At 44.5% G+C, this 26,864-nt stretch overlaps 3 protein-coding genes, 1 non-coding gene and 1 pseudogene across 4 annotated transcripts; 4 read left to right on the top strand and 1 right to left on the bottom strand.

Annotated features, from left to right (window-relative positions):
* The first annotated feature begins 4,339 nt into the window (after positions 1 to 4,339).
* TRNAA-UGC (transfer RNA alanine (anticodon UGC)) lies at positions 4,340 to 4,412 on the top strand. The gene has a single exon. It is a non-coding gene; the product is annotated as a tRNA-Ala (tRNA).
* Positions 4,413 to 4,984: 572 nt separating this feature from the next.
* On the top strand, positions 4,985 to 6,207 carry LOC147884625 (pentatricopeptide repeat-containing protein At2g33680-like). The gene is made up of 2 exons (XM_087397186.1): positions 4,985 to 6,086; positions 6,197 to 6,207. The coding sequence occupies exons 1-2, from the start codon at positions 4,985 to 4,987 to the stop codon at positions 6,205 to 6,207; spliced, it is 1,113 nt and encodes a 370-aa protein (XP_087253312.1).
* Positions 5,985 to 8,254, top strand: LOC147884624 (pentatricopeptide repeat-containing protein At2g33680-like). Its single transcript, XM_087397850.1, has 2 exons — positions 5,985 to 6,086; positions 6,269 to 8,254. The coding sequence occupies exon 2, from the start codon at positions 6,305 to 6,307 to the stop codon at positions 7,712 to 7,714; it is 1,410 nt and encodes a 469-aa protein (XP_087253976.1). The 5' UTR covers positions 5,985 to 6,086; positions 6,269 to 6,304; the 3' UTR covers positions 7,715 to 8,254.
* A 2,196-nt stretch (positions 8,255 to 10,450) lies between these two features.
* Positions 10,451 to 13,074, bottom strand: LOC147884623 (phospho-2-dehydro-3-deoxyheptonate aldolase 2, chloroplastic-like). The gene is made up of 5 exons (XM_087397174.1): positions 12,307 to 13,074; positions 11,941 to 12,218; positions 11,577 to 11,853; positions 11,215 to 11,460; positions 10,451 to 11,076 (listed from the first exon to the last, which is right to left on the bottom strand). The coding sequence occupies exons 1-5, from the start codon at positions 12,832 to 12,834 to the stop codon at positions 10,816 to 10,818; spliced, it is 1,590 nt and encodes a 529-aa protein (XP_087253300.1). The 5' UTR covers positions 12,835 to 13,074; the 3' UTR covers positions 10,451 to 10,815.
* A 10,723-nt stretch (positions 13,075 to 23,797) lies between these two features.
* On the top strand, positions 23,798 to 26,484 carry LOC147884622 (uncharacterized; annotated as a pseudogene).
* The last annotated feature ends 380 nt before the right edge of the window (positions 26,485 to 26,864 follow it).

The following is a 26,864-nucleotide window of genomic DNA, read 5'->3' as shown; positions in this document are numbered from 1 at the left end:
TGATGTTCAATATCACCCAAAAAATGACCTCTTATGCGTGGAGCACCTTCATTTACAATGTTTTACAAGACGATGTAATCTTATTGTGTCTGTTCCCAAAAAACCACTCAAGAACAAGTGGCTTAGTTGTCTTCTCTCATGTACTTTGAGCTATTAAAGACGGTTTAGAGGTTGATGTAGCCATGGTTGCTATAACTACTAGATCACAACAATCCCTCCTTTTGAGATATAGCACCTAAGTACTCCTATGGAGTCTCCTTTACGTTCATCTAAGCCTTGATGCAATCTAGCCTAACCTAAACTCAAGAGTCAAAGCTCATAAGAGCCTATATTTTGTACACTTGAGTCAGAGAAATCCAAACCTAAAACACACCCTTTAAGTTCTAAAAATTTTCAAAGAATTTCAATGTTGCATGCTTTTTCTTAGAGTTAGCGAAGCCCCAAAGCACAAGTGGCATAAGTGCGCAAAACCCCGAGAAGAAGGACATGCTTGTACCTGTGCATAGCAAGCTCCCTCGAAACTCTATTGTTTTCTTAAAGTGAACCAAGCCCCAACGCATAACTAGCATCAATCCTAGAAAGATGATATGCTATTTTATTGGCATTATTGCGAACATAATTTTTTTTACATAAGAGAAAATGACTTTGCACCGCTGGTATAAGGCTAAATACCAATAGTATAAATACACCATTAAGAAAAAGGATTATATCAGTGATATATTATATTTATTGCTAGTAAACCCATGTTTACCATCGGGTAAGTCATCCAATTGATGGTTATTGAGCCACCATGAATATGGGTTTTGGAAATGTGATTACTGTGTATGACCACATGATTATGTTAGCACTTGTCACAACTGTAAAACCTTATCTGTTGAACTTGGCGATACATAGATCTTTCCAAAGACGGTCTTGTTTTAGCTAGCTTATGAAGTGATTTTGTGCATTTTTTTATGGCTCCAAGTACAATGTATTGGCTCTATCATGAAGATACTTGTTCTTCCTTTGAAGATCTTGTATGGAGTTGTGCATTGAGAAAATGGAAATATTTCCTAGTTTTGCTACTTGTACCATTGCAACAATCGTACTATTTTCTAAATTGCTAGTTGTTCTAGTTTGGCTCCGCGCACCTTGCTGGCTTGCATAGCCATTGTATAAGCATGGTTTAATCATTGTAATAACCAAGCAATCCAGCATGTCCATCGTCCAAAAAACAAACAAGATCATGCATTATATGAAAAGGAGGGTCCTTTTGGGTGGTAGGGTTCATAGGATACAATGTTCCTTCTGTTCAAAGGTCAAGATGCTTCTTTCCTTGCAACCGATGGAGCCCATTTTAGGGCCTTTTAGGTTAGACAAAAGAGATCCTCCAATGAGAGAGGGACCAATGTTACATTGGAAATGCTTTTCTTTAAAAAAATAAAAATAGACTTTCTCTCTCTAGAGACCCTCGACACACTAACATTTTGAATTTCTCGTGCTTGTTTTCTAGTGTGTCATAAATGCTACACCAAGTCGCGAAGTATTTTGAAGCTCTCGCTCGAGCATTTTTAGTGTGTCATAAATGTCCTCCCAAAGAGGTCAAAACGACCAATTCAGGTGCCTGACAAGAATATGCTTAAGAAAGCGATTTGGCTAAGGCCAAGTGCCCAAATCGCTTTCTTAAGCATAAATGGATTTCTATATTTTTGGTATGGAATCTAGTGGTTTGTGCATCACCAATGTGTCTGAAGTAGGCAAAAATCCCTGAAACGACTTTTGAATAATTGAATTTGGCCTCCCAAAGGGGTCCAAATGACCAAAACCAGCGCATGACTGGAGTGTGCTTAACAAAGCGATTTGGGCACTTGGCCCCATCAAAAAGACCAGGCACCTGATAGGATGTGCTTAAGAAAGAAATTTGGGCACTTGGCCTGGTCAAAATAGGTGCTTGGGCCAAGTGTCCAAATCGCTTTCTTAAGCACACTCATGTTAATCAGCTGTTTTGGTCGTTTTGACCCCTCTGGGAGACCAAATTTAGTGATTCAAAAGTCATTTTTGGGGTTTTTGCCTACTCCAGACACAATTGTGATGCCAAAACCACCAAATGTTGTACCAAAATCATAGAAACCCATATGGATTCTTGGACGTAGCATTTACGACGTATTAAAAGACACTCGAGCGGGAGCTTCAAAATGTCATTTGATCTAATTTTGTGATGTATATCTCCAGTTGAATGCTGGACCATATTAAGTTGTGTTTCTCACTCTAGAACTTTTTAATTTTGCGCTAAGAAAATAATTTCTTACAGGGCCCCAAAATGAGCTCCGCTTTTTCCTAATGCATATTGAGCCTCGAACTATAAGTTCACATGGTACTTGTTGGAGGTGCCCTCAAATGCTTCCATGAGTAGTCATATCATGTAGGGAGAGCTTGGGAGGCCCTGATAGAAGGTAAGGAACGAATGCAAAGGAGGGAGGAGGAGCATGCAGGTGTGGAGTAGTAAGCATGGAGGAGGAGCATCGTGCAAGCATGGAGAAGGAGGAGGAGCAGCATGCAGGCATGGAGAAGGAGGAGAAGGCAAAGGAGGGAGGGAGCGAGGAGGGAGGGAAGGAGGAGGAGGGAGGGAGGGAGGAAATTCAAATCTTGAAAAATGCAATTTTTTATTTGGAAGGGTGCCCCTCTCTCATGGTGATGTATAAAGGTGAAAGGAGGTGGCCTTAACTCACCTCAGTAAGGGAGTTAGGCCTCCTTGGGACCCCAACCATGGGGCTTGCATTAGCCCCCTAACTATACTCTAATCCATTCCTTACTAGCACTTTTGAGACCCCATTTCTTCCCTAATCCCCTCCTTTCTTGCCCTTTCTACCCTCCCTTTTCACTTGGGCAGACATTCACAATTTCTCCCTTACACTTTAGTGTCTTTCGATTAACGAAGCATCCGAACCCTCAAGCTAGCTCCTAGAATCCGAGCCGAATTGCCAACACCCCTCCAATAATAAAGGTGGATACACTACTACAACACGTTTGAGAGAATGCAATGTGGTAACGCAATTATGATCTATGGAGAGGCACTTCTATGAGGATCTGGTGTTGGAATAGGCAAGAAAAAGATTCCAATAAGTAAGGAAGGTGACCAAGATATGTGCAAGGAGATCTACATAGGTCTCATAATGTATTGTGTTCGTGGCTTCTTTAATCGAGAGTAAATCATTCAAGAAGAGTATGATCTTTTTGAGGACGAAGTAAATGATGCTATTGATAATGACCCCTCCAATAATAAAGGTGGATACACTACTACAACACGTTTGAGAGAATGCAATGTGGTAACGCAATTATGATCTATGGAGAGGCACTTCTATGAGGATCTGGTGTTGGAATAGGCAAGAAAAAGATTCCAATAAGTAAGGAAGGTGACCAAGATATGTGCAAGGAGATCTACATAGGTCTCATAATGTATTGTGTTTGTGGCTTCTTGAATCGAGAGTAAATCATTCAAGAAGAGTATGATATTTTTGAGGACGAAGTAAATGATGCTATTGATAATGACCCCTCCAATAATAAAGGTGGATACACTACTACAACACGTTTGAGAGAATGCAATGTGGTAACGCAATTATGATCTATGGAGAGGCACTTCTATGAGGATCTGGTGTTGGAATAGGCAAGAAAAGGATTCCAATAAGTAAGGAAGGTGACCAAGATATGTGCAAGGAGATCTACATAGGTCTCATAATGTATTGTGTTCGTGGCTTCTTGAATCGAGAGTAAATCATTCAAGAAGAGTATGATCTTTTTGAGGACGAAGTAAATGATGCTATTGATAATGACCCTCCAAGGGATCGTGATCGTAATAGTGATAATAAATAGAATACTTTGCAAGCATGCACCTAGCATGCTAAGATGTATGTTTTGGTATTTAATTTGGAGGGGATCCCCCTAAACCCTTTGTTGGAATTGTTAATATTGAATTATGCAACTTTTACACACTCTTTCTGGTTTTACACACTTTTTGTATAAATATCCCATCATTGTTTCTACCTTTTTTTAGTTATCGATCTAGTGGGAGTGATTGTGGTTTTAGCTTTAGCTAGGTTGTATTCTACATGGCATGTAGTGATAATGATGTAGTGGTTGAATGATTGTGGTCACGAAAGTGTATGATACGTGCAATTTTTTTGTACAAATTAATATAAATAAAAATTTCTCACTTCAAAAAATTGTACAAATTAATATTTAAAAAAATTTCTCACTTCAGTATATCACAAAGGGGTGGTAGCTCAAATGGAAGAGCTAGTGTATGCAAATGTTTCGTAAAAATTAATATAAATAAAATTCTCTCATCATGATGTGACGCAAAGGGGGTGTAGCTCAAATGGAAGAGCGCTCGCTTTGCATGCGAGAGGTACCGGGATCGATACCCGGCGTCTCCAAATTCCGTTTTATACCGCGTTTACGAATTTTATAGATGTTGCTCCTCAGCACACGATCTAAAATGTAGCCATCCCAAGTTCGATTCCGTGACCCTAACGCTAAACGCGTCAGCTTACGAACGCAAGAAATGTCAGCAACTTTTGATGTCGCTTCCCCTTGCACAATGTGATTTCTGGAAATTTTTGCAATTCAAAGGTACGAGGAATCTGAAGGTGTACCGAAGGGGAGCAATCGGATGGTTTTGGACGTGCTTGGGAACGTCAAAACGATGCAATATCCAAAACCACTGACCTATAGGTCACCACGAGTTTGAAAAATAGGCATTAGTGGAGTCCCGTAACATAATAGGATAAAAAAGAATGGACTGGTGAAAGACTCTGGCTAGTCAGACCTCCATGTTCACCACACTTCTCTGCTGTAGCACTGCATAGATCTTCCCCCATGCGCTTCATTGTAGCGAAGCTCTTTTACGCAATGATCTTCCCCGTCTCCCGCTTGATCTCCTCTCTGCGTCACCCAGTAGCATTACACTTAAGCTCGCTCTTTTCATATGGGCCCACAGATTAGGCCCATGGGTGTAGGCAGAGCTGCAAATGCATCCCACAGGGGGTTGCCTCAGTTGAATGAGGTTAAAGGCCATGCGGTGGAACATTCAAACGAGCTTCCACTATCCAAGACAAACAGTTTGATGCACATGTATGTGAAGAGTGGGAGGATGTCAAATGCTCGTCAAGTATTCGACACGGCCTCAAAGTGTAACGTGGTGTCATGGAACATCATGATCCTGGGCTATGCCAAGCAGGAAGAGGGTGCGCTGGCTTTGGAATTGTATGCACGGATGCACCAGGAAGGTGTCCAACCAAGTTCTCGCACTTTTGTTGGTGTATTGAAGGCTTGTAGTAGCCTGCCACCAGTGAAAGAAGGGAAGCAAGTTGATGGGAAATTTGGGAAAATAGGATGCCTGGAGAAAGGTAGAGCCATCCACTCCCACGTGATAAAGAGTGGCATAGAGGTGGATGTATTCTTGGGATCCACCTTAGTGGATATATACGCAAAAAATGGGAGCATTGAGGATGCACGCTGTATCTTTGATGAGTTGCCTTATTGCGATGTGGTTATGTGGACTGCCATGGTCCTGGGTTATGCAGATTGTGACAACGGTGGTCTGGCTTTGGAATTGTATGCACGAATGCACCAAGAAGGTGTCCAACCGAATGCTCGAACCTTTGTTGGAGCACTGAAGGGTTGCAGTACCCTTGCAGCTCTGGATGAGGGAAAGGAATTCGACGGGAAATTAATAAAAATAGGAGGCCTAGAGAAAAGTAGAGCCATCCATTCCCAGGTGTTAAAGCATGGGTTCGATTCAAATGCATTTGTGGGAACCACGTTGGTGGATGTGTACACAAAATGTGGAAGCATGGAGGATGCACGGTGTGTTTTTGAAGAATTGCCTCATCGTGATGTAATTTCTTGGAATGCCATGATCCTTGGGTATAGCAAGCAGGAAGAGGGTGCAGAGGCCTTAGCATTGTATGCACGGATGCAACAGGAATGTGTGACACCAGATCATCAAACCTTCGTCGGTACATTGAAGGCTTGCAGTATTCTGGCAACACTGGGAGAGGAGAACATTGTTCAAGGGAAATTTACAAAACGAGAATGCTTGGAGAAAGGTAGAATCATCCACTTTAGCGTTATAACAAGTGGCTTTGAATCAGATCAATATGTTGGAAACACCTTGGTTAATATGTATGTGAAATGTGGGAGCTTGGAGGATGCACAGCATGTTTTTGATACATTGCCATCTTGTGATGCTGTTACGTGGACTAACATAATCCTGGGGTATGCCCAGCAGGAAGATGGTGGGCTGGCTTTGGAACTGTTTGCACGGATGCAGCAGGAGGGTATCAAAGCAAGTGCTCGAACCTTTGTTGGTGCATTGAAATCTTGTAGTAGCCTCTTAGTAGTGGAAGAAAATGAGCAGGCTGATAGGAAATTTACGAAAGTAGGATGCCTGGGGAAAGGTAGAGCCATCCACTTGCAAATAGTAAAGAGTGGCTTTGAGTCAGATATATTTGTGGGAACTACCTTGGTGGACATGTATGCGAAATCTGGGAGCATGATGGATGCACGGCATGTCTTTGACATGTTGACATCTCGTAATGTGGTCACATGGAGTGCCATGATCCTCGGGTATGCTGAGCAGGAAGACAGTGTGCTCGCTTTGGAATTATATGCACAGATGCATCAGGAAGATATCCAGCCAAATGCTCGAACCTTTGTTGGTATATTGAAGGCTTGCATTAGCTTGGCAGCTCTAGAAGAGTGGAAACAAGTTGATGGGAAATTTTTGAAAACAAGATGCCTAGAAAGAGGTAGAACCATCCACTCCCAAGTAGTAAAGGGGGTTTTTGAGCTGGATGTCTTTGTAGGAACCACTCTGGTGGATATGTACACGAAATGTGGGAGCATGACTGATGCATGGTGTGTGTTTGACAAGTTGGCACATCGTGATGTGGTTACATGGACTACCCTGATTTTGGGGCATGCTGAGCTAGAAGGCGGTGAGGAGGCTTTTAGAATTTTTGCACAAATGCAAGAACAAGGTCTGTCACCAGATAGCTTGGCCTTTGTCGCAACCCTGAAAGCATGTGGCAACAAAGCAGCATTGGAAATTGGAAAGGAACTCCATTCTCAAATTAGCAGGGTAGGACTTGAGCCCATTACACATGTGGCAAACAGCCTGATTGAGATGTATGCTAAATGTGGGAGCATGGTTGACGCCCAGCAGTTATTTGATACATCGCCCTCTAGAGATGTTGTAACCTGGAGCTCCTTGATTGCAGGATATGCTCGCCAGGGAGAGAGTGAATTTGTGTTTCATTTTTTTGAGAGAATGAGGCAGGTTGGCATACAGCCAGATGGGGCCACATTTCTTAGTGTTCTCACTGTATGCAGTCATGTGGGGCTAGTGGACAAGGGCCAGAAATATTTTCAGGCTATGAGCGAACAGTACGGTATTGTCCCAACTATTGAGCACTATACTTGCATGGTTGATCTCCTTGGCCGTGCAGGCCAAGTGGAGGGGGCAGCAGCGATGGTGGAGAAGATGCCTTTCCAACCTGATGATGTTTTATGGCTAACTGTGTTGTGTGCTAGTGGAAGCTGGAAGTATGTCGAGATTGGAAGGCATGCCTTTCATAATGCAGTGGCATTGGATGGAGGGCTTTCAGCATCATATGTCATCATGTCAAACATACGTGCACGGGTGCAGATGTTGAACCTCCTTGATAAGGCCTAGCTAATGGGAGAAGCCAGGTCAGAGCTGGGAGACTGACCTCGGCAGAATGGCGCATACATTTTCTGGTCGCTGATGGGAGACATCGTGAAAGCATTTTATCTATGCAAAGCTGCAAGATTTTTATTCCAAGGATCTGTGCCTATGTAGCCTGTGTGTACAAGCGAGTATGACATAAAGAAAAGGAAGATGCAATGCTGCAGTGCAATGAGAAGCCCTGCTCAATATTCCCAGAGGCGGCGCACATCACCAATCCTAATGTGAGAAAAATAAGAAATAATTGGAGGGTCCAGGCATGTTCTGCAGTCACTCAATATCATCTCCTCTAAAATCCAGACTGCCATTGGTATTCAAATTAGAACAGATACTGTCAGCTAACACTGAGCACTTCTGGATTTTGCTCTACACCATTCCTTTTTAGTCAAAGGACCATCCAAAGTTGGTCAAAACCAGAAAGCTTTCCCATCGCGTGGCCAGTGCACATCTGCACAGCACAGGGGACTCCCCAGCACACCCTGGAAAGAGGGGTAACTGTTAACATATAATGTTGCAACCTGAACTGCCATATTTTCTCTCTCTTGTGATTGCATCTTGGCGCATGATATTTTAATAGTTTTAATCAATTGCATGAGAGCGGCAGCCTCATGACAATCATTGCAAGCCCATGGTAAATGTAGTAATCCTAAAATTCGGGCAGGTAAGCAGCAAGTGTTTCCCTTCCTAGAGTGCAGCTATGACCAATAGTTACATGCAGCAAACGCATGCACACAAGAATCCATACAATTCTTGAAATGAACTGGTGGCGCTGCTCACTAGTATACTGCCACCAGCATAACACGTCTAAATGTGAGGTGCTGTTCATTTGAATTGCTTTGCTTGTGAGGTTATTTGCCCCTTCTGATTTTGTTTTAATTCTCTTCTAGAGATTCTCTCTCTCTCTCTCTCTCTCTCTCTCTCTCTCTGCTCAGCTACCCTCACCTGATTACTCCCTCTGCACCCATTTGTTCGCCATACTGCCTGGCCTGGTGTAGGGCACAGCCAGGCCATGGCGTCTTAAAGAAAAGGGACCACTTGCTACAGCCAACCCCTTACGCAGCGGGATAAATGTCGTCTTGCGATCTCACAACAAGAAACTTCAAATGCCAACTCACTCTGTGTGCTTGTACAGTGGCTGCTCTAGTTAAGTCTGCTACTGATCTTCCTGTGTATCTTCTGTGCACACCTGTCTGGCTCTCCTGCAGCAGGTAGATCTGCCTCTCTGTGTGCACCTGGACTGTCCAAAGACTCCTGCATACTAACTACAAGATGTGCCCATAATGGGCCTTTATATAGGGCTCTAGGTCCTGCTGATTTTATTAACCAGATCAGCGAACCATATCCTTATACACCCGACCCTTCTGCATCTGGCTGATCAGTCTGGCCCTCTACTGACCTGATCTGGCCCTTCCTCTGGCCTATTTATACACCTGACTGCACTGTACAGTCTGCTGTTATAGGCAACTGCTTCCTGCAGTCTGCAGTCTGTTTCCAGTTCTGGTCCACTCTGCCATGTAGTAGCCAGCCATTGGTCAGCCTCTGTTGCACCTAAGCTGAACACAAGAAGGACGATTTGTTGCTGCCCACATGGCAGCCTTTCTGCTGCCCATGTGGCAGTCTTTCCACCTCCCTGTTCACATGCCCATGTGACACAATGATTACCCCTTCATCTGTAGGTATCAAGCCGTTGAACTGCTCATATAGGGGCTAACAGGTATGGCATTGATTATTTTTATCTAACATGGCAGTCACCCCCCCCCCCCCCCCTCTCTCTCTCTCTCGCTCCCTCTCTCGCTCTCTCTCTGCCCTCACCTGCTCACTCATCTCCACGCCCACTTGTTTATTTGGTTCAAGATTCTCCAATTTGTTGACTGTTCTCCCCCTCTAGCAAGGTATCTATTAAGTCTTACTAGGGTTCAGGGTTAGATTCTCCAACTGGGTGATGTAAGGTGTTTGAGGGATCGTGTTGGCTATGGACCATGCACACATTTGCACACGTGCCTCATGAAGTTTGATCTGCATCATTATTCAGTTTGGTTCAGGTTCAACGTTGTCCCGCTTAAGGGGTTCAAGCTTTTATTCTCCAACTGAGTAATGTTAGGTGTTTCAGAGGGATTGTGTTGGCTATGGACTATGCTAAGAGGAGCCGTTGTAATGGCGATATTTAGGTCTCAAAGCTTTGCTTGCTTTTGAAAAGTGTGTATGATCAGTATGGTAAGGTGAAGGTCTTTTGGTGAGGGTAAGGATAAGTTGCCCTCCGCTGTAGAGGAAAAGAGCTTTGGGAGTTAATTTAAAGTGCTTACTCTTTCCCCCTTTGTGATGTACCAATTGGCCACATTAATAAAATAGCAAGGACTTCCCAGGGGAGAAAGAGAATTTGGTACACTAGCGTTTGAGTATTACTCACAATCCACAGCTCATCAAGGCATAGAAACTTTCTTATTCGAGCTTGGCTTGTAGGTCTCACCCCAAAAGAAGCCCTTAAAGCATGATGTACGTGCCCAAGATTCTCAAAAATTGAACTCTTAGCAAGAGGAGTGGTGGATTATTAAGATTTTTGGGTTGATTTTTGCTTTTTGCACTTAATATCTAAACCTACCTCCCTCTCTCTCTCTCTCCCCCCCCCAAATTAAAATATCTCTCTCCCCCCATTCCAATTTTATATTATTGCAATTTTAAAATATGCATCAAAATATAATATGCTTGAATTAAAGAAGTGCAAGAACTCTTAAAGCAAGCATGTCTCCTTTGCGGTTACATGTACATAGGAGGCTTGAAAATATTTACTTTCAAGTCCTTCCAAGAAGTGGTCAAATTTGGTAGAGATCTAGGCTTTTTCCATACCCTTTGACAAGTAACGTATGTTCCATCAGCCTAGCAAAACAATTTGTCAAAGGATTTGCTCCATATAAAGAAAATGCTTACACTCGCGTTCCAATAATAAGCTATTGCTGCAACATTCGTAAAAAGAATAGAATATTCAGTATTCTAGAGCTTGTGTGACAAGGGAGCTGAGGGAGGTGGTCGAGAGAAATGAGTGCTGATGTGCAATCATAGATTCATGCATCTCAAACAAGTAAGTTTTTGGAGGGCGTGGATTGTCTGTTGCGACGGAGGCGCTCAGCCAAGATGAATGCCAACTCCAATGACTGCGAAGCGTTGAGGCGAGGGTCACAATGAGTGTGGTAGCGCGAGGCCAGATCGTCCACTGTTACTGCTCTCGACCCACCAATACACTCCGTCACATTTTGCCCAGTCATCTCTAGATGCACACCTCCGGCGTGGCTACCTTCCTCCTCATGCACGTCCAAAAACGCCTTCACCTCCGCCTGTGTGATTGCCAAAAATCATCAGACATTGCAAAACCTTCTACTGATTGAGTGAATGTGTCCATCTAAAATCCGAATAACTATTTAGAAAAGTGTTTTTGTAGGAGGCTCCCGATATCTATGGCGACACTCTCTTACCAGAATCGCGTCAAACGGCCTCGTCTTGTAGCCCGACGGCACTTTGATAGTGTTCCCGTGCATCGGATCGCTGACCCAAGTCACTATGGACCCAGCTTGCCTGACGGCTCTGATGAGGTGAGGGAGCTTGAGCCTGAGCTTCTCAGCTCCCATTCGCACTATCACTGTTAGCCTTCCGGGTTTGTTCTCCGGATTTAATATCTCGCATACCTTCACCAACTCTGCAGGATCCATCTTGTCGCTCACCTGCAACCATTCCCCATCACTCCCAATTCAACGTCGGCGAGACATGCGCACAACCCATTTCATCACAATCAAGCAGAAAGAATTTGGACGCTGCAGTTTCTGAGTGTGAGCCCTACCTTGATGCCCAGTGGGTTGGCCACGCCCCTCAAGAATTCGATGTGAGCACCGTCCAGCTGTCGAGTTCGTTCGCCCACCCACAGCATATGCGCAGAACAATCATACCACAGTCCTGAAGTAGAATCGAGGCGAGTGAGGGCCTGCTCGTATGGCAGCAGCAGACATTCGTGCGATGTCCAGAAGTCGGTTGTAGTCATGATCGGATGATCCAGTGTCAGCCCGCAGGCAGCCATGAAGCCCAAGGTCTCGTCCACTCGGTTGGCTAGCTCAAGATACCTGCACAGAGCACCATCCTTCGCCCTCAGGAATCGCTTCCCAAAGAAACCCAGAAATGCTTCGGCTAAAGCATGATCGTCTCCATACCTGCTCCCTTGCTCGCTGTTGCTTGTGAAATCTAAGTTCCATTGAGTCACCCTCTGCATTGCAGCGTAGCCTCCCGTCGCGAATGCCCGCAGCAAGTTGAGCGTCGCAGCGGCCTGGCTGTAGGCCTTCACCATCCTGTCGGGATCTGGGACCCTCGAGCTTTCCGTGAAGGCGTCTCCGTTGACGTTGTCACCTCTGTAACTCGGCAAGGACACTCCATCCTTCACCTCGAGGTTGTCCGATCTGGGCTTCGCGAATTGACCAGCCATACGACCGACCTGATGCACGGGACACTATGAGACCGAAAGTCCCTGACATAATTTTGCAGAAAACTTTCAGGAACGTCGACAGGTTCCTATTCTTTACCTTCACGACAGGCACTTGGCCCCCAAACATAAGCACCGCGCCCATCTGAAGCAGAACTCGGAACGTATCTCTGATGTTGTTGGCATTGAATTCCTTGAAGCTCTCTGCGCAATCGCCGCCTTGCAACAGGAAAGCCTTCCCCATGGCTGCTTCACCGAGCTTCTCCTCCAGCGATCGAGCTTCTCCGGCAAAAACCAAAGGAGGAAACTCCTCCAAAGCCCGGACGACATCCGCCAGAGCCTTCTCATCGGGGTACTCGGGGAGCTGGCTTGCCTTCTTCGAAGTCCAGCTAGTTAAGGACCAGTCGGAGACGCCTGGGGATGCAGGGAAGGGAGGCTCGGCGAGTTTCTGGGCACTGGCGGGCTGGGCAGCGTGGACGGCACGGATGTGAACAGAAGGAGCAGCGGATCTGAGGCTTCTATCGGGGAAAGAGACGCGGAGGGGCTCAGGGGAGCCAAGGAAGTCATGTTTAAGGGAGGAAGGGGCAAGGAACTGGAGGGAGGGGGAAGGGGAAGCGGAGAGAGCCATGGAAGGCAAGCGAAATGCAGGCAGGGGATTGAGGAGGAGGAGGAGGAGGAGGAGGAGGAAGGTAGGGAGGAAGAAAATGCAGCGATGGAGGAGGAGGGAGAAGCTTTAAGGTGGAAGGGGAGGGTGGGTGGGTGGCTATGGCGATGGAAGGGAGCTTCGGTGGAAGGCTATGGCGATGGCAGCGAGCTCTGTTGGAGGTTGGCTATGGCGATGGTGGAGAAGAAGTCAAGTGCAAGAAGGGACTAGTGTGTGTTAAATTGAGCTTGTGTTGAGTTGTTGCTTAGTCTTGGTCTCTGCCGGTTGACCGGTCGCCGACCCCACGACTCCCTCTAAACCCTTTCCCACACGTTCTCCTCGCCCCCCTTGCTCGCTCTCCATTGCGTCATCCCACGCTTGCTGCATGCTCACTCCTCCTACCTCACACATTTCATCGCTCTTGGATTCGCTTGCCGTTCAAACTTCATCCCCGGAGCTCGGCCAACTCTGCTTAGAGAACCTCCCCACGCATGCTCGTGGGGTTAGAGGGCACTCCCGCTTTTCCCACGGTTGCTTTGCCAGCGTTTTTGCTCAAAATATCACAAGGCAAATCGAAATAGAATGTGGGTGGATTGTAACATAGCAGGCATTTTTGTTGCACAGCGGCGAAATGCCCGTGGAGAAAGCCCAATTCTTCATCTCCTACGGAGCTTTGGAATGCTTGATTTTGGCATCGCATCTGCCGAAGCGGCTACTGAGAACGTCTCTGGCATCAAGAGTTTATGGCATTCCCGTTGGCATGGCGTGCCGCGGGAACGTCCTCCTCTTAGTAGCCAAGATACACTGCCCCATATGCTTGTTAGGCTACTGAAACTCAGTTGTGAAATGCCAGCTTAGCGGCTAGCCTAGCAGTCCCAATGGGACTCGTCCAAAGATAGCATCTTCTTTCCTGTTGGCTACAGCGACCTACAAAATCTTGAACAAGCCCTCATTAATCACAAGGTGGGATTCGAGAAGGCTGCATGGGGACGTGCCTTTTAGAATGATGGGGTTCAAGCATTGGGAAGCCGAGCGCAAGGAGCCACTCTTACAAACTACCCACACCATGGGCATCCCCACAAACAATGCACAAGCAAGATTGCTCGCCCACGTGTAGCCCACAACCCAGATGCATTCAATGCACAATGGGCAAGCATGGGTGCCCATGTTTACAGACTAAGGGCAGGTATACAACACCTAGTGCCCACCCAAGCCAAAAAAGAAATGGGCAGTGTGTCATTAAAGACCATCGAAAAATAAAAAGGAGTACAAAAGGTAGAGGATGCCTACATGGTTAGTAGTGGGTGCCTTAGAATTGGATGGCATAGTTTGAATCCTGCTATCAACAATTGTCAATATATGCATGGGCAATGGGGGGGAATAATGGCTGCCCATCTCGTGGAGGGCTCATTTTTGCATTACTTATATGGTTTTTTGACATGTAGCCACCACATAAACTCACGCCCCTACCTACTGACAGTCGATGTGTAAGTAGCCTAACCCATTGTGGGCATGCCCACAAATCATGGACAAGCAAGATTGGCCACCCATATATAGCCTCAGGCCCAAATGCATTCAATGCACCGTGGGCCCACATGGATGCCATGGGTGCCCATAGTCTTTTAAAAAAATTAAAATGCCGGATATATTAAAAAAGGGGGGTCAATCCCAAATGTATGACCTTGGTACAAAAAGAGGCCTTTCATAGGGCTTGACGCCTTGGCCTACGCTAATAAGCTTAGTCCCTACGCAACCACAAAATTGACTTGTACTACCATCAAGGCCCCGCTAATGACGGGGTCTCTCTTCTCGAAGATCTTACTAGGCGTTCTCTGCCCCTCCTGAACCTTATGCTACCATTCGATTCTTGAACTCCCAAATCCCTTGAAGGACCAGGGCCATGACATTAAATATGAGTTTAAATCTCAATCATCCATCCCATTAAGCCACTCTCTTTGGATGATCATGGCCCTCCCTCACTTAACCAACCATCATCCCTCTCTCCATTAATCACAGTAAAATCATATCCCCATTATGTAAGTAAAGAGTCATCATCACCATCAATTTAGTCATCATCACCATCAATTTTGACACTTCACGTGGGTGGAAAGATGGAGTTTTTTGTTGAAAGGTCCATGGAAAATGGCTCACCATCCTTCCAATCACTTGCCATTTACCATGTACCTTTTCTTTCCAGAAAATCCCTTGCCATTTACCATGGACTTTTTCTTTCCAGAAATTCCTCCCTCTGCCCATTTCTTTATATGTCCCTCCCCCACCCCACACCCTTGTTTTTCTGCCTTACAAAACCTGGCTTTTTAAAGCCCAACCATGTACTACACCCTACACACACACCTCCCCTTATTGCTTGCAACCATATGAATGACAACGGGTGCAAGGTCTAGACAATGTAGTGCCATGAATGTAACATTCAATGAAGAGCTTCAAAGTAAGTTCTTCACATCAAATGGACATGCACTTGGAAGTAATAGAGCATACGTGTCAACAAAGTTGTACTAAAAATGTCAATCTTCTCAAGTGAAAATGGCATTCACTACCCTTAAAGATTAGGGTATCTCCTACAAAACATCGTTATGGATTCCCCTTAAATGAGTGCATGCCACCCTCACAAACACCATGAGTGGCTATGCCCCCCTCAAGCTAGTCTACTAACTAGTACCAAGGGGCACGTAGTACTCTCTTGTGTTATTACCAATGTATCCATAAGATAAAGGATAATTCAAGTGTATGATAATATAGCTCCTCTTTTTGACATAATTGAGCAGAAAGCCAACTGTTGGATTGGTCCCAACAGCGAACCCACAACATGCGCTAGTAAGAAGACCAAGCAAATTTGTGTGTACGTCCCAATGGTTAAGAGGACGATTTTTTGTTGTTGAATAAAGTACCCTTGCTACATGCAGCGCATGCCTTGGGTTGTGTGCCCTAACATGGGCCAAATTTTGTCACCCCTCTAATGAAGGGGACATACATTTTTTAAGAAATTCAAACTCATGCAATCACCCTCATTGAATGCACATGGATTCCCTTGCCATGCGACACATAAATTGCATGTTTGAATGTAATCAAGCTAAGGCATGTGCACATGATACTCATCCTCACTACCTCAACTTTGATTTTTTCTTTCAAGTTTTCCCAATCAACATGAGACATGTGCACATTACACTTTTCATACATTGGTACCCATGCAATACTCACTTTGAAAACTTATGGAACCGTGCTATGACAATGACCTTTGCTTCCAATCGTTCTCCCCATAGATTGGTGAGACACCAACACCTGTGCTTCAATCTATGCATGCACAACTATTTGTTTTTTTCATTAGCTATTAGAATGCTATCGTAACTTCACATGCATACAAACTATATTGAATGTGACGTTCATAACACAATCCCATGGTAACAATTTTTTAAGATTTGTACCTAAATCAATATAGTTAAAGATTTACGTTTTTGAAGGTAAGCAACCACAGTGATGATTCTACATCAACTTGTGACGAGTTTAATTCTTCCCTATTATCCAAGTTCCAATTTGCATTAGTTTAAATTATGTGGCACACCAAGACACATGGAGCATGGCACCTTGAGTGGCATTAAAAGAAAACAGTATTGCATACCAAGTGAGAATTATGACAAGTTACCCAATTGAAGATGTCCTTCAAAATAGTTAGATTTCAATGCTATTTCAAAGTGGGGTACATTTTGCAACAACTTATAAAGAAAGGCCCCAATTGTTATGTGATTTATGTATAATGTGAAAATATAAAACCCTTGTATTGAACATGCATTCAATCCTTGATATTAGTAAAACTACACTTGTATTTTGTATCTTCATGTTATAGTATGTATAGACAACTTTAATTTCATATATCATAACAATAGTATCAATATAAGAAATAACACTTTCGTTTCCTTCCACAACTTCTATTGTGCACTTTAAAGGCTTACATTTCAACCAAAATATTGTGCCAAAAGGATATTAATAGCATACTTCAAAAAAGATATGATAAAACTTAAAAGGCAAACATCCCAATTCACCTAACTGTGAGTTCAACCTTTGTATAGTGTTAAATAATCCTATGCACCTACACCCTAGTAGCTCTTGTTGTGTTTTAACGGGGTGGCCCTTTTCTGAGCAAAATCCTCCGAGTGTCCGAGCGAAGGACAAAAATTTCACATTTCTACTTCAAAAAAAGGCATATAGTAATACGCTATTTTTCAATGTCGTGACCGCCCGTTAGGGTATGTTACTAAAACCATGTTTCTCAAGTTCATTGTCTCTTAGAGAGGTAGCCCCAGCACATGCATAACATGCGACATCGAGATGGGAGTGATCTTAAGTCTCCAGCTAAACATAAGCGTGTAGAGGAGTAGCTCGTTAGAGGAATGAGTACCCAAGTCAGAAGTGGGGATGCAGCGTCGAAGTCAGATGGGACGGAGAAATCAAAGCAAGGTGATGCCCTGCTGAGCGCACAGTCCCATCCCAAAATCTTGGCGCACAAAATACAGGGATGGGCAAGAAGCAAGTTTTTTCGAGCCAGTTTTTTTGGACAACCACCACATTTTGTTCCACCTATTCCACTTGTGACCTCTCTCTCTCTCTCTCTCTCTCTCTCTCCCTCTCTCCCTCTCTCTCTCTCTCTCTGAGTTTCTCTCTCTCTCTCTCTCTCTCTCTCTCTCTCTCTCTCTCTCTCTCTCTCTCTCTCTCTGCATAACCCCTCTGTGTGTGTGTGTGTGCACGCGCGCGTTCATAACCCCTCTCTCTCTCTCTCTCTCTCTCTCTCTCTCTCTCAGCATAACCCCCTCTCTCTATGACGTCTTTCTCTCTCTCTATCAGCATAACCCCTCTCTCTATGACCTCTCTCTCTCTCTCTCTCTCTCTCACCTTAGTTGGATGCAACAGACATGAATTCGTGATTGTTAAACCCGAGCACATGTTTCTCTTCTTGTCTATTTGCACGATGTAATCTCTCTCTCTCTCTCTCTCTCTCTCTCTCTCTCTCTCTCTCTCTCCCTTAGTTGGATGCAACATACATGAATTCGTGATTGTTAAACCTGAGCACATGTTTCTCTCTGTCTATTTGCACAATGCTCTCTCTCTCTCTCTCTCTCTCTCTCTCTCTCTCTCTCTCTCTCTCTCTCTCCCCTTAGTTGGATGCAACATACATGAATTTGTGATTGTTAAACCTGAGCACATGTTTCTCTCTATCTATTTGCATGATGTAATCTCTCTCTCTCTCTCTCTCTCTCTCTCTCTCTCTCTCTCTCTCCGACACATGTATGTGCTTCTTGTTGAGAATACATTTCTTTATTTCATGAATGCAGACGAAGAAATCATGTGCAAGCACTGGACATAAGTCCATGCTACTTGCTTTTAAACAAAAAATTTAGTACTTCGTGTCTCAAACAATAATAATTTTAATGACATTTCAAAGTAGCATTACAATTCTATTTATTCTTCCATGGGCGGCACATAAAAGGGGTTTTTGGACACAAAATCCTCAACTGTCTCGGCATGGTTTGGTAATCAATGTAGATGAGCAAGAGACTTGAGTGGAGAACTATATCCATGCAATCCCCCATAAAACTGGGTGGGACTATGTACATGTTTTCCGAATTTTGATCCATCTTCTCCGCATTGTCATCCACAAACAACGTTGCCAAAGGGTCAAAGTGTTGCCAATCAATGTCGGCCAAGTGCTTCCCGAACTTGGGCTTTGCATGCCCCTATCTTCTTCCTACATCTGTGGCCTGTGTGTGGTACATCTATCCTGGCTATACTCAAACACAAAGAAGGGTCAGTGGCTTGGGACATTCTCCCTTTAGCAGACCCAACAATCTCTGCAGTTTGTCCTGTTCTACCGAGCTCCAAATAGCCACATCAAATTGCCTCCCCACCTCATGTAGGAACTCGGCGACAACAGGTCTTAAAAGTGGCTCTGCAACTCTAATGCCTTGGCCGGCAAGGCACCCTAAGTCTTTAGCCTCCTATGCAACAACACCCCCGTTCAAATAAAAATCACTAACTTCCTCGAAGTTGGGGGCAGTTAACTTTTCATAGCCACAAGCTCGATGAGATTACAAAAGTGCAATATTGCCTAAAGGAAAAACCAAATTGTATGTAGTTGAATTTCAACAAGCATTCATGCAGATGTCAAACTCGAATCCATGCTCTACCTCTTAGAAATCGTGCTTCCCTTCCCTCTGTGGTGGCAAGGCACAAGACTCTCCACCCCTCTTGCACTGCGGGTTCTGCCAAATCTCCGCACCCTACATTGCAATTGAGGAGCGTGTCTCCATGTTCTGAGAAGGCCTGCAGCAACCTCATCAAAAACAATCATCCGTGTTGCATGCCACCTACCATAACACTAAAAATCAATGCAAGCCCAGCTTGTGTTTCGAACTTTGCCAAAGCTATTACACAATTGCTAAGCAATACCTCGCACGGGGATATCATTCGCATTGTGCACCCCCATCCTCCATGAAGTCATCCAAGGAGGTGGCCCTATGCTCCTTACCTTGGCACACGTACACCGTTGCATGCATCACGTGGACCTACATATAACACATACATGAACAAATTAAAATATGTGTAACATATGCACCATGTGATCATGTCTTGAAAAACCCTTTCATGATTACAACACGTATCTCTCTCTTTCTCTGCACACATATTGTGGTTTTTGAGTACACCACTTGCAAACAAAAAAACATCCACTACTGGCACCGTGTTGCTTCACGCAGACACCTATCCTCCCCGATATTTATGAGAAGGGCCTCCAATCCTTTCATTGTCCCTATGAATATAAGAAGCACCCGATTTGCAAGATTGAATGTGTTGCAAGCATTCTCTCCAAAATCATTCCACCACTTAACGGCATCCCCTAGTCCAAATATCGGTGATGCATCAAGGAGACGAACCACCATGATTTTGCATGAGCTATATGTGCTCTGACCATCTACCTCTAAACACTTCCCATGCTTCACCTCCTCCACAGACTCCAATAACCAATTGAAGTTCTCGTAATTCTGCTCGTTCCGTAGCGAATTTCCTGCCTAGAATGGATTGCATATAACAACCCACCATTTCGATGGAATGTGCTCACTGGATGTCTCCATCAACGTAGAAATCTCACATGCAACATCAAGATGTGCCTCTCAGACCTCCTCACCCCTCGTTGTGTTCAAGAAACTCACTGTTACAAGTGCCTCGACAATGGATTACTGATTTGCATGGATCTTGTTGCTTCTAGACCCTACTTACAAGTGGACTGTTCGTGCTTCTTGGGAGGTCCTCCTTGTTCTCTTTGCATCCACCTGATGCTTGTATGTTTGCAGTTGTGGCCATGTCAACTATGGCTACAGCAGCTAATGAAAAGTATGTTTTAGAATGTTGTTTAGGACAATACTTAAAAAACAAAGGAGCATGCTACTTGTCTATTTGGGTTGGATGTGTGGATGCAGTTGTACCCCCACCTACATTGGAGGATTGAGGGCCAACTAGCAGTGGTCCCACTTGACTACTTTGTGTCGGTAATTTGTTAAGTGCCTGCCTTGCTGCATCTAGGAATTCTACCACACGAAGCTCGTCCTCACCTTGATCTCCACATTGAGCTTCTCCCCGTGCAGCTCCTGTTCGGGTGCTTCCAACTTGTGCAGCCAATGGCTTTGTTTTTGCAGAAGCTAATACATTGCCAATTGTGCTCATACCCAAAGGGTACAATGCTTTGCACAAGTGTGAATCAAACCCTCGGGGGGGTCACTCATCATATGTAACCCTAAACGTCCATGCGACTCTTAATCCAACACGATTTTTGTCACAATCTTGTCTCATACCTTTAGGTGTGGGACTATCTAAGTCTATCGGGTTTACTTGGCCTCCTGATCTTTTTTTCTGCCCCCTTGTTCTTTCAGCCACTTTCTTGTCTGCTCTAGTAGATGCACGTGCCCCCACCTTGCTTGCTTCATTTTCCTATAGTGTAGAGTCCTTTTTAAGTAGATAAAATAACCTAGAAAATAAATCTTTTGGGGGACACTTGAGTTTGTACATACTGTCATTGCAGGCTTCTATGGTTCTTTGGGCCTTGTAGTTTGTTGTATGTCATGTACATTTCTTTCTCCTCTCATGGGTGCTCCCCTTCCGAGTAATCCAAGAAAAGCGAGCACTTCTTGTACACTTCCTCCAGCCACTTTTGATCCAACTAGAACTCCTCATACATTGATGCGTCTGGATCATTTATCATGGCCCAATCCTCGCACTCGCCTGGCAAATGGCTTACAGCCCAGTTTGCCACTTCTGCAGACATGAAACTGGCACATCCAAAAGGCCAAGCCCACCAGGTTAGTCTCTCCACTATGAAACACAAATACATCTCACAAAAAAACGTGCGCCATCAAACACGAGGGATTCACTATTAGTAATAAGGAGATGTCACCTGCGTGCAATAAATATATGAAAATTCCCCTTATCTACCCCCTATTTACGGGACCTTACCTTATAGAATGTACCTTCCTTCCCTTATATAACCCCCCTCCCTTAGACTCATGTGGTACCATACGATAAACCCTAGTGGACCCCCCGGGCCACCAAAGCATATAGATACACATGCCTCTAGCTTGCGAGTTTTGCACCTTCTTAGGCTGTCAAGACAGTACCAGGCTTGAAATTTTTGTGGACATGCATGAAGAGGCACTCCTTGTGTTTGCACTTGGTTTCCTGCGTATGTCTGAAGAACTTATTCTCGTCGCACTCAATTGAGTAGAAATTTCTCCAGCACCGTAAAATGTGGAGTCCAGCTTCATGCATTTTGGACCATAGTGTCTCCCACCTGAGCCAGGTCCTGAAAACCACACTTCCATCTCTAGAAAAGTGCCCAAAACAAGTGTTCATCAATTGATAAATGACAACATGATTCAAAAGCAAAGTAGCCTATTCATCGTGGAATTAGGGTGTGCTGAAGCATATGCTCAAGAATGCCAACATGACATGCATCCCCTTGTCGTCACTTGCTAGAGCTTCCACAGACCTTACTTTATCTTCCTCAGTCAACCCCAACCTTGCAAGGCTATACAGCCTCTTCTTGTTGATCACCCCCAGGGCTTCATCCCCCAGTCCAGAGTAGCGATAGTCCTGCAAACTGAAAGTGGTTTCAATAAAGAATCACTTTGTACGCAAGCTTATCATCTAATTGTCGTCGTTCCACATGCAATCCCCACAATTCACTTACTTATACCATCTTTCCCCTAATGCAGGGTCAAACAACTTCAGGAGTCGCAGCACGTACGCTTTAAGAGCCTGTCATTCACACTGTAGTATGCTTCGCTCCATTTCTTTCGAAAGTCAACATCTGACAACTCACTGCGGCTGTGCATGACTGGGTGCAAGTGTTTGTCATACGTGTCCTGCACATGCATTCGTTGCCTTGTCATCAAACATATTATGAAAACTAGAGAAGGAAAGGGAAAAGTGTCCTGTTATTGATCCTTACCTTCCACCACCTATGCGATGACTAGAAGAGGGTTTTTGTACCAATGCACTTTCATAGCTGCCTTTTTCCTGTGGGCATCCAACCATTCTTTCTACTTAGTTGACAATCTTTGGTGGATTGCCACATCTGATACAACACCCAACACTCTAGCCTCAACCCCCTTCTGTTGTAGCCTGGCATCGAAAGCAACATATTAAATGATCCTAGTGAGGGCAAGGCAACTAAAGACAGAGTGTGTTCATTAGGAAGAGATTAGGAATCATCAAACTCACCAGTTCGTCCTTGATAATGCAGACAACAACTCTCCATCTTCCGAGGGCACCTCCACTAAATGGCATTGGATGCGTATATGCCGGCGCTCGTCATTAGGAAAGGCTAGCACTGAAAATTAAAAAAACAATTCATGAGTTGAAAACAAATGAAACATGGCTACTAATGTTGAATCATCCAAATCAATAGACTACAATACTTACATGTCCTTATCTTAGTTATCCACCCTGTGTACAAGGGGATCGGGGGAATTTTTTCCACCTACAAAGGGATTTTTTTTATTTAGCCCAAACATTCGTTTTCACTCCGTGCCTTGAGATTATAGACCTTCAAAAGATTGAACTTATACTCACAATGAATGATTGTAGCTAGTCTTCGATGCACTCCCGCATGATTGTCCTGTCATAAGAGGTGCTCAGTGCTGTCTCTCCAAGCACACCCTCCTCATCATCGCCCTTGGACTCCTCTCTGGCCAGTCGCTTTGGTGCATGTCAACCTCTGCCTTTGCCACATCACCCTCGGGAAGAGGGTGTGCTCACACTTTCACTACACTCGCTGGAGGAACTATCCTCATTCTCCTTCTCCTCCTCTTCTTCGATTGAACTCTCTTATTGGAATCCCACTTAGAAGCACTGGCGCTAGCCCCAACAGATGTCGCCAAGGTTCCACAGAGTTTCGAGGACAAGCCTCCCATCGATGATGTGACCGATAAGAGCCTGCACGTCCGAGGGATCGAGCTGAATTGTCCTTCTTCGTCTACCTCCCCCTTGCATTGAAGTAGCACCACTGGGACAATGCAGTCTTCCTCTCACAGAAGTTGCACCCCCCATCGGAGGCATGTCCTCATCATCGGGCTGGGCTATATCATCAAGTCTCTATTCACAGAAATTGGTAAAATGGGTTCAGGAAAATCCGAGAAATCCCACTTTAAGCTAATGCAAAGGAAGAAGGACATGATAGAAGAGCTCACCACTTGTTCAACAGGCCATTGGAGTAACATGTTCTCTTTGAGGTCCACTTCAGCCCCCATCCTTGTTGATTCCTTTCAAAGGGGCCTTATCATACATGCACGAAATGATGACACCAATGTTGTCGGATTGAATACCTTCTAACTCATGTGTTTGACAGATGTGTGCCTGAGCCACGGGATTGTATTTGTCATCATACAAGATGACGATGTCATCTCGCTTGAATATGGGTGATGCCATTCTTACTATTGATGATACGGTACAAAGTTAGGGTTTGCAAGACCTACATTCATGGCACAAAAACCGTCATTACAAGACAAGAAAAGGGAAAGATTGGATGGGAAAGATAGAGGCATTTCTAAGGCAGAGAGAGAGAGAGAGAGAGAGAGAGAGAGAAAGAGAGAGGGGGGGTACCTTGATAGCTCACTCGCAAAGTGAGTATCAGGGGGGGTTATATAGCCAAGCGGGGGGGGAGGGGGTATATAGCCAAGGGGTTATAAATAATTTTTCAAAAGAATTCCCAAAAAAAAGGGTGAAGTTGGCTCCCTCCTGCGGGTGTCAACTTCAGCGTTTTTTTGGGGATTTTTTTGCCAAAAAAAGAATCCTACCTTTTTTTTAAAGTTAAAAAAGGAAAAAAATAACCAAAAAAAGGGCAAAGTCGGCGAGAGAAACATTTTCAAAAAAATCCAAAAATGAAAAACATTGCACTAAGTTTTTTATCCCATTGCTTTGTTGGTCCTTTTTGAGGGCCTTCCACTCCGAATTTGGCCCTAGTTAAAATCTTTGCATAGATCTAGTTATGTCTTGATTTTCCTTCAAAAAGTTTGGAAATTGGAATTGCTACGAAAAAGTTATGGTTGTTTTATTGTTTGGCAAATTTTCTATATAATTTTTACTAGTTTTCATGTTTTCCTAAGGGCTTGCTTGCCTTTCACACGAATCAACTACACTTTCTAATTGTTGCATAATTGCGATTGTTATGCCAAGAGCCAAGATGCTCATTTTTTGGGGTTTTTAAAAGCTTTTTTTGTTTTTTGGGGTAGAGGTGGAGGGTACAGCTATTTTTTTAAATATTTGATAACAAACAAATTATAAAAAATGGCATCTTCACCCTTACACCTATTCTTGCATTAAATACTCATTGAATGCTATTTGTTAGACATCAAGTATATTAAGACCCCCCTCCCCCCCCAACATCTCTCTCAAGCTCTTGTTCTCTCTCAACTCCTCCTCCATACCCTCGCTCTTTGCCTGTCTCTCTCTCCCCCCTATCTTACACCTCTCTCTCTCTCTCTCTCTCTCTCTCTCTGTGGCCAATCCAACTAGTGCAGGGTCTAGCAACCTCAATGAAGTGCGGATCTATTTGAACTCCCTCTCGTCGGAGCCAATGATACGATATGCAAATGGCGGAACCGTTGTGCTAAGTGAGGATGACCACGTGGTGATAGGCAAGGGAACTCGTGTGATGGCCATCACACATGTAAATGGCCGCCTGCAGACTACACAAGTGGAAGCCATTCAGGTGAGTGGATTGGGGCAGTTGTACATGCTAAACACGGAGTTGTTGCGTGACTATGTGCTGGAGAGAGGAAAGAGAGCACTTGTTTATGATGCTCCACCCACAATAGATCTCACCCGAAAGCCCAGCCAAGTTGAGGGAGACACCATGCGAGTTGGACCCATCATTCTGAGCACAAGATAAGGCAGCCATTGCACAAGCTACACCCACAATAGATCTCACGGCTAGCCCAAGAAGCCCAAGCTCGAGGCCAAGTTCAAGCCATGTTGAACAACCATTAAGAGGCCATGGCACGATACTGATCGATGATGACAATGATACAGTAGCCACAATGGAGGGTCCTCAAGCAGTCATTAGGATGTCATCGTACATCAGGTCTTTTGGGGGACGTCATCGACTACTTCATCAACTATTGCAGAATTCAACCACAATGGAGAAGTTGATGGAAGTTTTGACAATGGGAACATTGCATTCGAACTACCACCCACGCCGCATGCAGCGAGTGCAATGGATAGCATGAAACAAAAGTATGACGGCCATTGCTGGTGGACAAAACCAATGTCGATAATAATGACATTTCTTGGCAAAGTTCGTCGTAGAGGTGTGTGGGGGAACTAGAATGTACAAACCCCCTTTGCTCCGGCATGTGATTAATGGATTGTCGAACCGCACTGCATGGATAGGTCGGTCCATAGCACACCCATTGCTAAGAAATTGAGTTAAAGAATGTTGACTATGTCTCTTTGATTGCACATTATAATCTTCGCTCATCTGGTGTAGGAAAAATGAACAACAACATTCCAGCTGTTGGAATGTCTGCTACTAGCTGGGAACCTTGGCCTATTTCTTTTGCAAAAGGTCCCCCATTCTTTCAAAGCAATGTGAATGTGTGGCATACTACGTGATGGTGGGGCCCCAAAAGACAAGACTCTTTTTCCACGTGGGCACGCACAATCACGACGTGCAAAGAGGTACCTATAGAGCCCACGTAAAAGACCTTAGGTGCATGGTTGAAGAGATGGTGAAGGACTTTAGACACCTACAAATGGTAGTCGCAAAAAAAATAGTCTCAAGTGCCCTCATCCGTGACCCGGGTGTCTCCCTTATGGATAATGAGTTGAAGGGAGAAGCCCAACCCCTATAAAAACATCGAGGATGGTGGAGGGCATCATAAGCAGCATGGCACTCCTATGCATCAAGAGCCTAAATTTAGGGGAGACAACATAACAGTAGATCGTAAGCATAAAAGCATCAATAAGGTGACAACAGAGGAGGAAAATGCCACTCATAGGCTAGAATTTGTGGCAAAAACCAGCCTCGCAAGAAAGGAGCAAGGCAACTCAACTTTGAAAGCACAGCAGAATGAGTGATGGAGCCCATGACGGTCGATACATCTCTCGAGAAGGTGGTGGATACTGAAGTTCACAATACCGTATGGGCAATTAGAAGGATTCCACTGCACATTAGAGTCCAATGTCAAGGATGGCTAGGGGCATGACAAGGGAAGTGCAAGAAAAATATCAAGAACAAAGCAGTAGGAGTGCCAGTTCCATCCTTTTGGGGGATGATTGAGTGGTCCACCTCGCAAGGGCAACCAAACAATTAAGCGGGCTCGTGAAGGCAATACATGTGGTTCTGCAATGAACATGTGGACCATACCTAGAATATATGCTCCTCGCTCAAAAATTCCCTAGCCAGAGTTTCGCAAGTATGGCCAATAGATCATGGAACAAATCTCACCTAGGATGAG

The sequence above is a fragment of the Dipteris shenzhenensis genome, chromosome 26 (assembly GCF_047967505.1).
Source record: "Dipteris shenzhenensis isolate YYH24624 ecotype China chromosome 26, Dip_SZ_1.0, whole genome shotgun sequence".
Taxonomy (NCBI): Eukaryota; Viridiplantae; Streptophyta; class Polypodiopsida; order Gleicheniales; family Dipteridaceae; genus Dipteris; species Dipteris shenzhenensis.
Note: the sequence above shows the minus strand (reverse complement) of the source record. Positions and strands in the feature narration are given on the sequence as shown.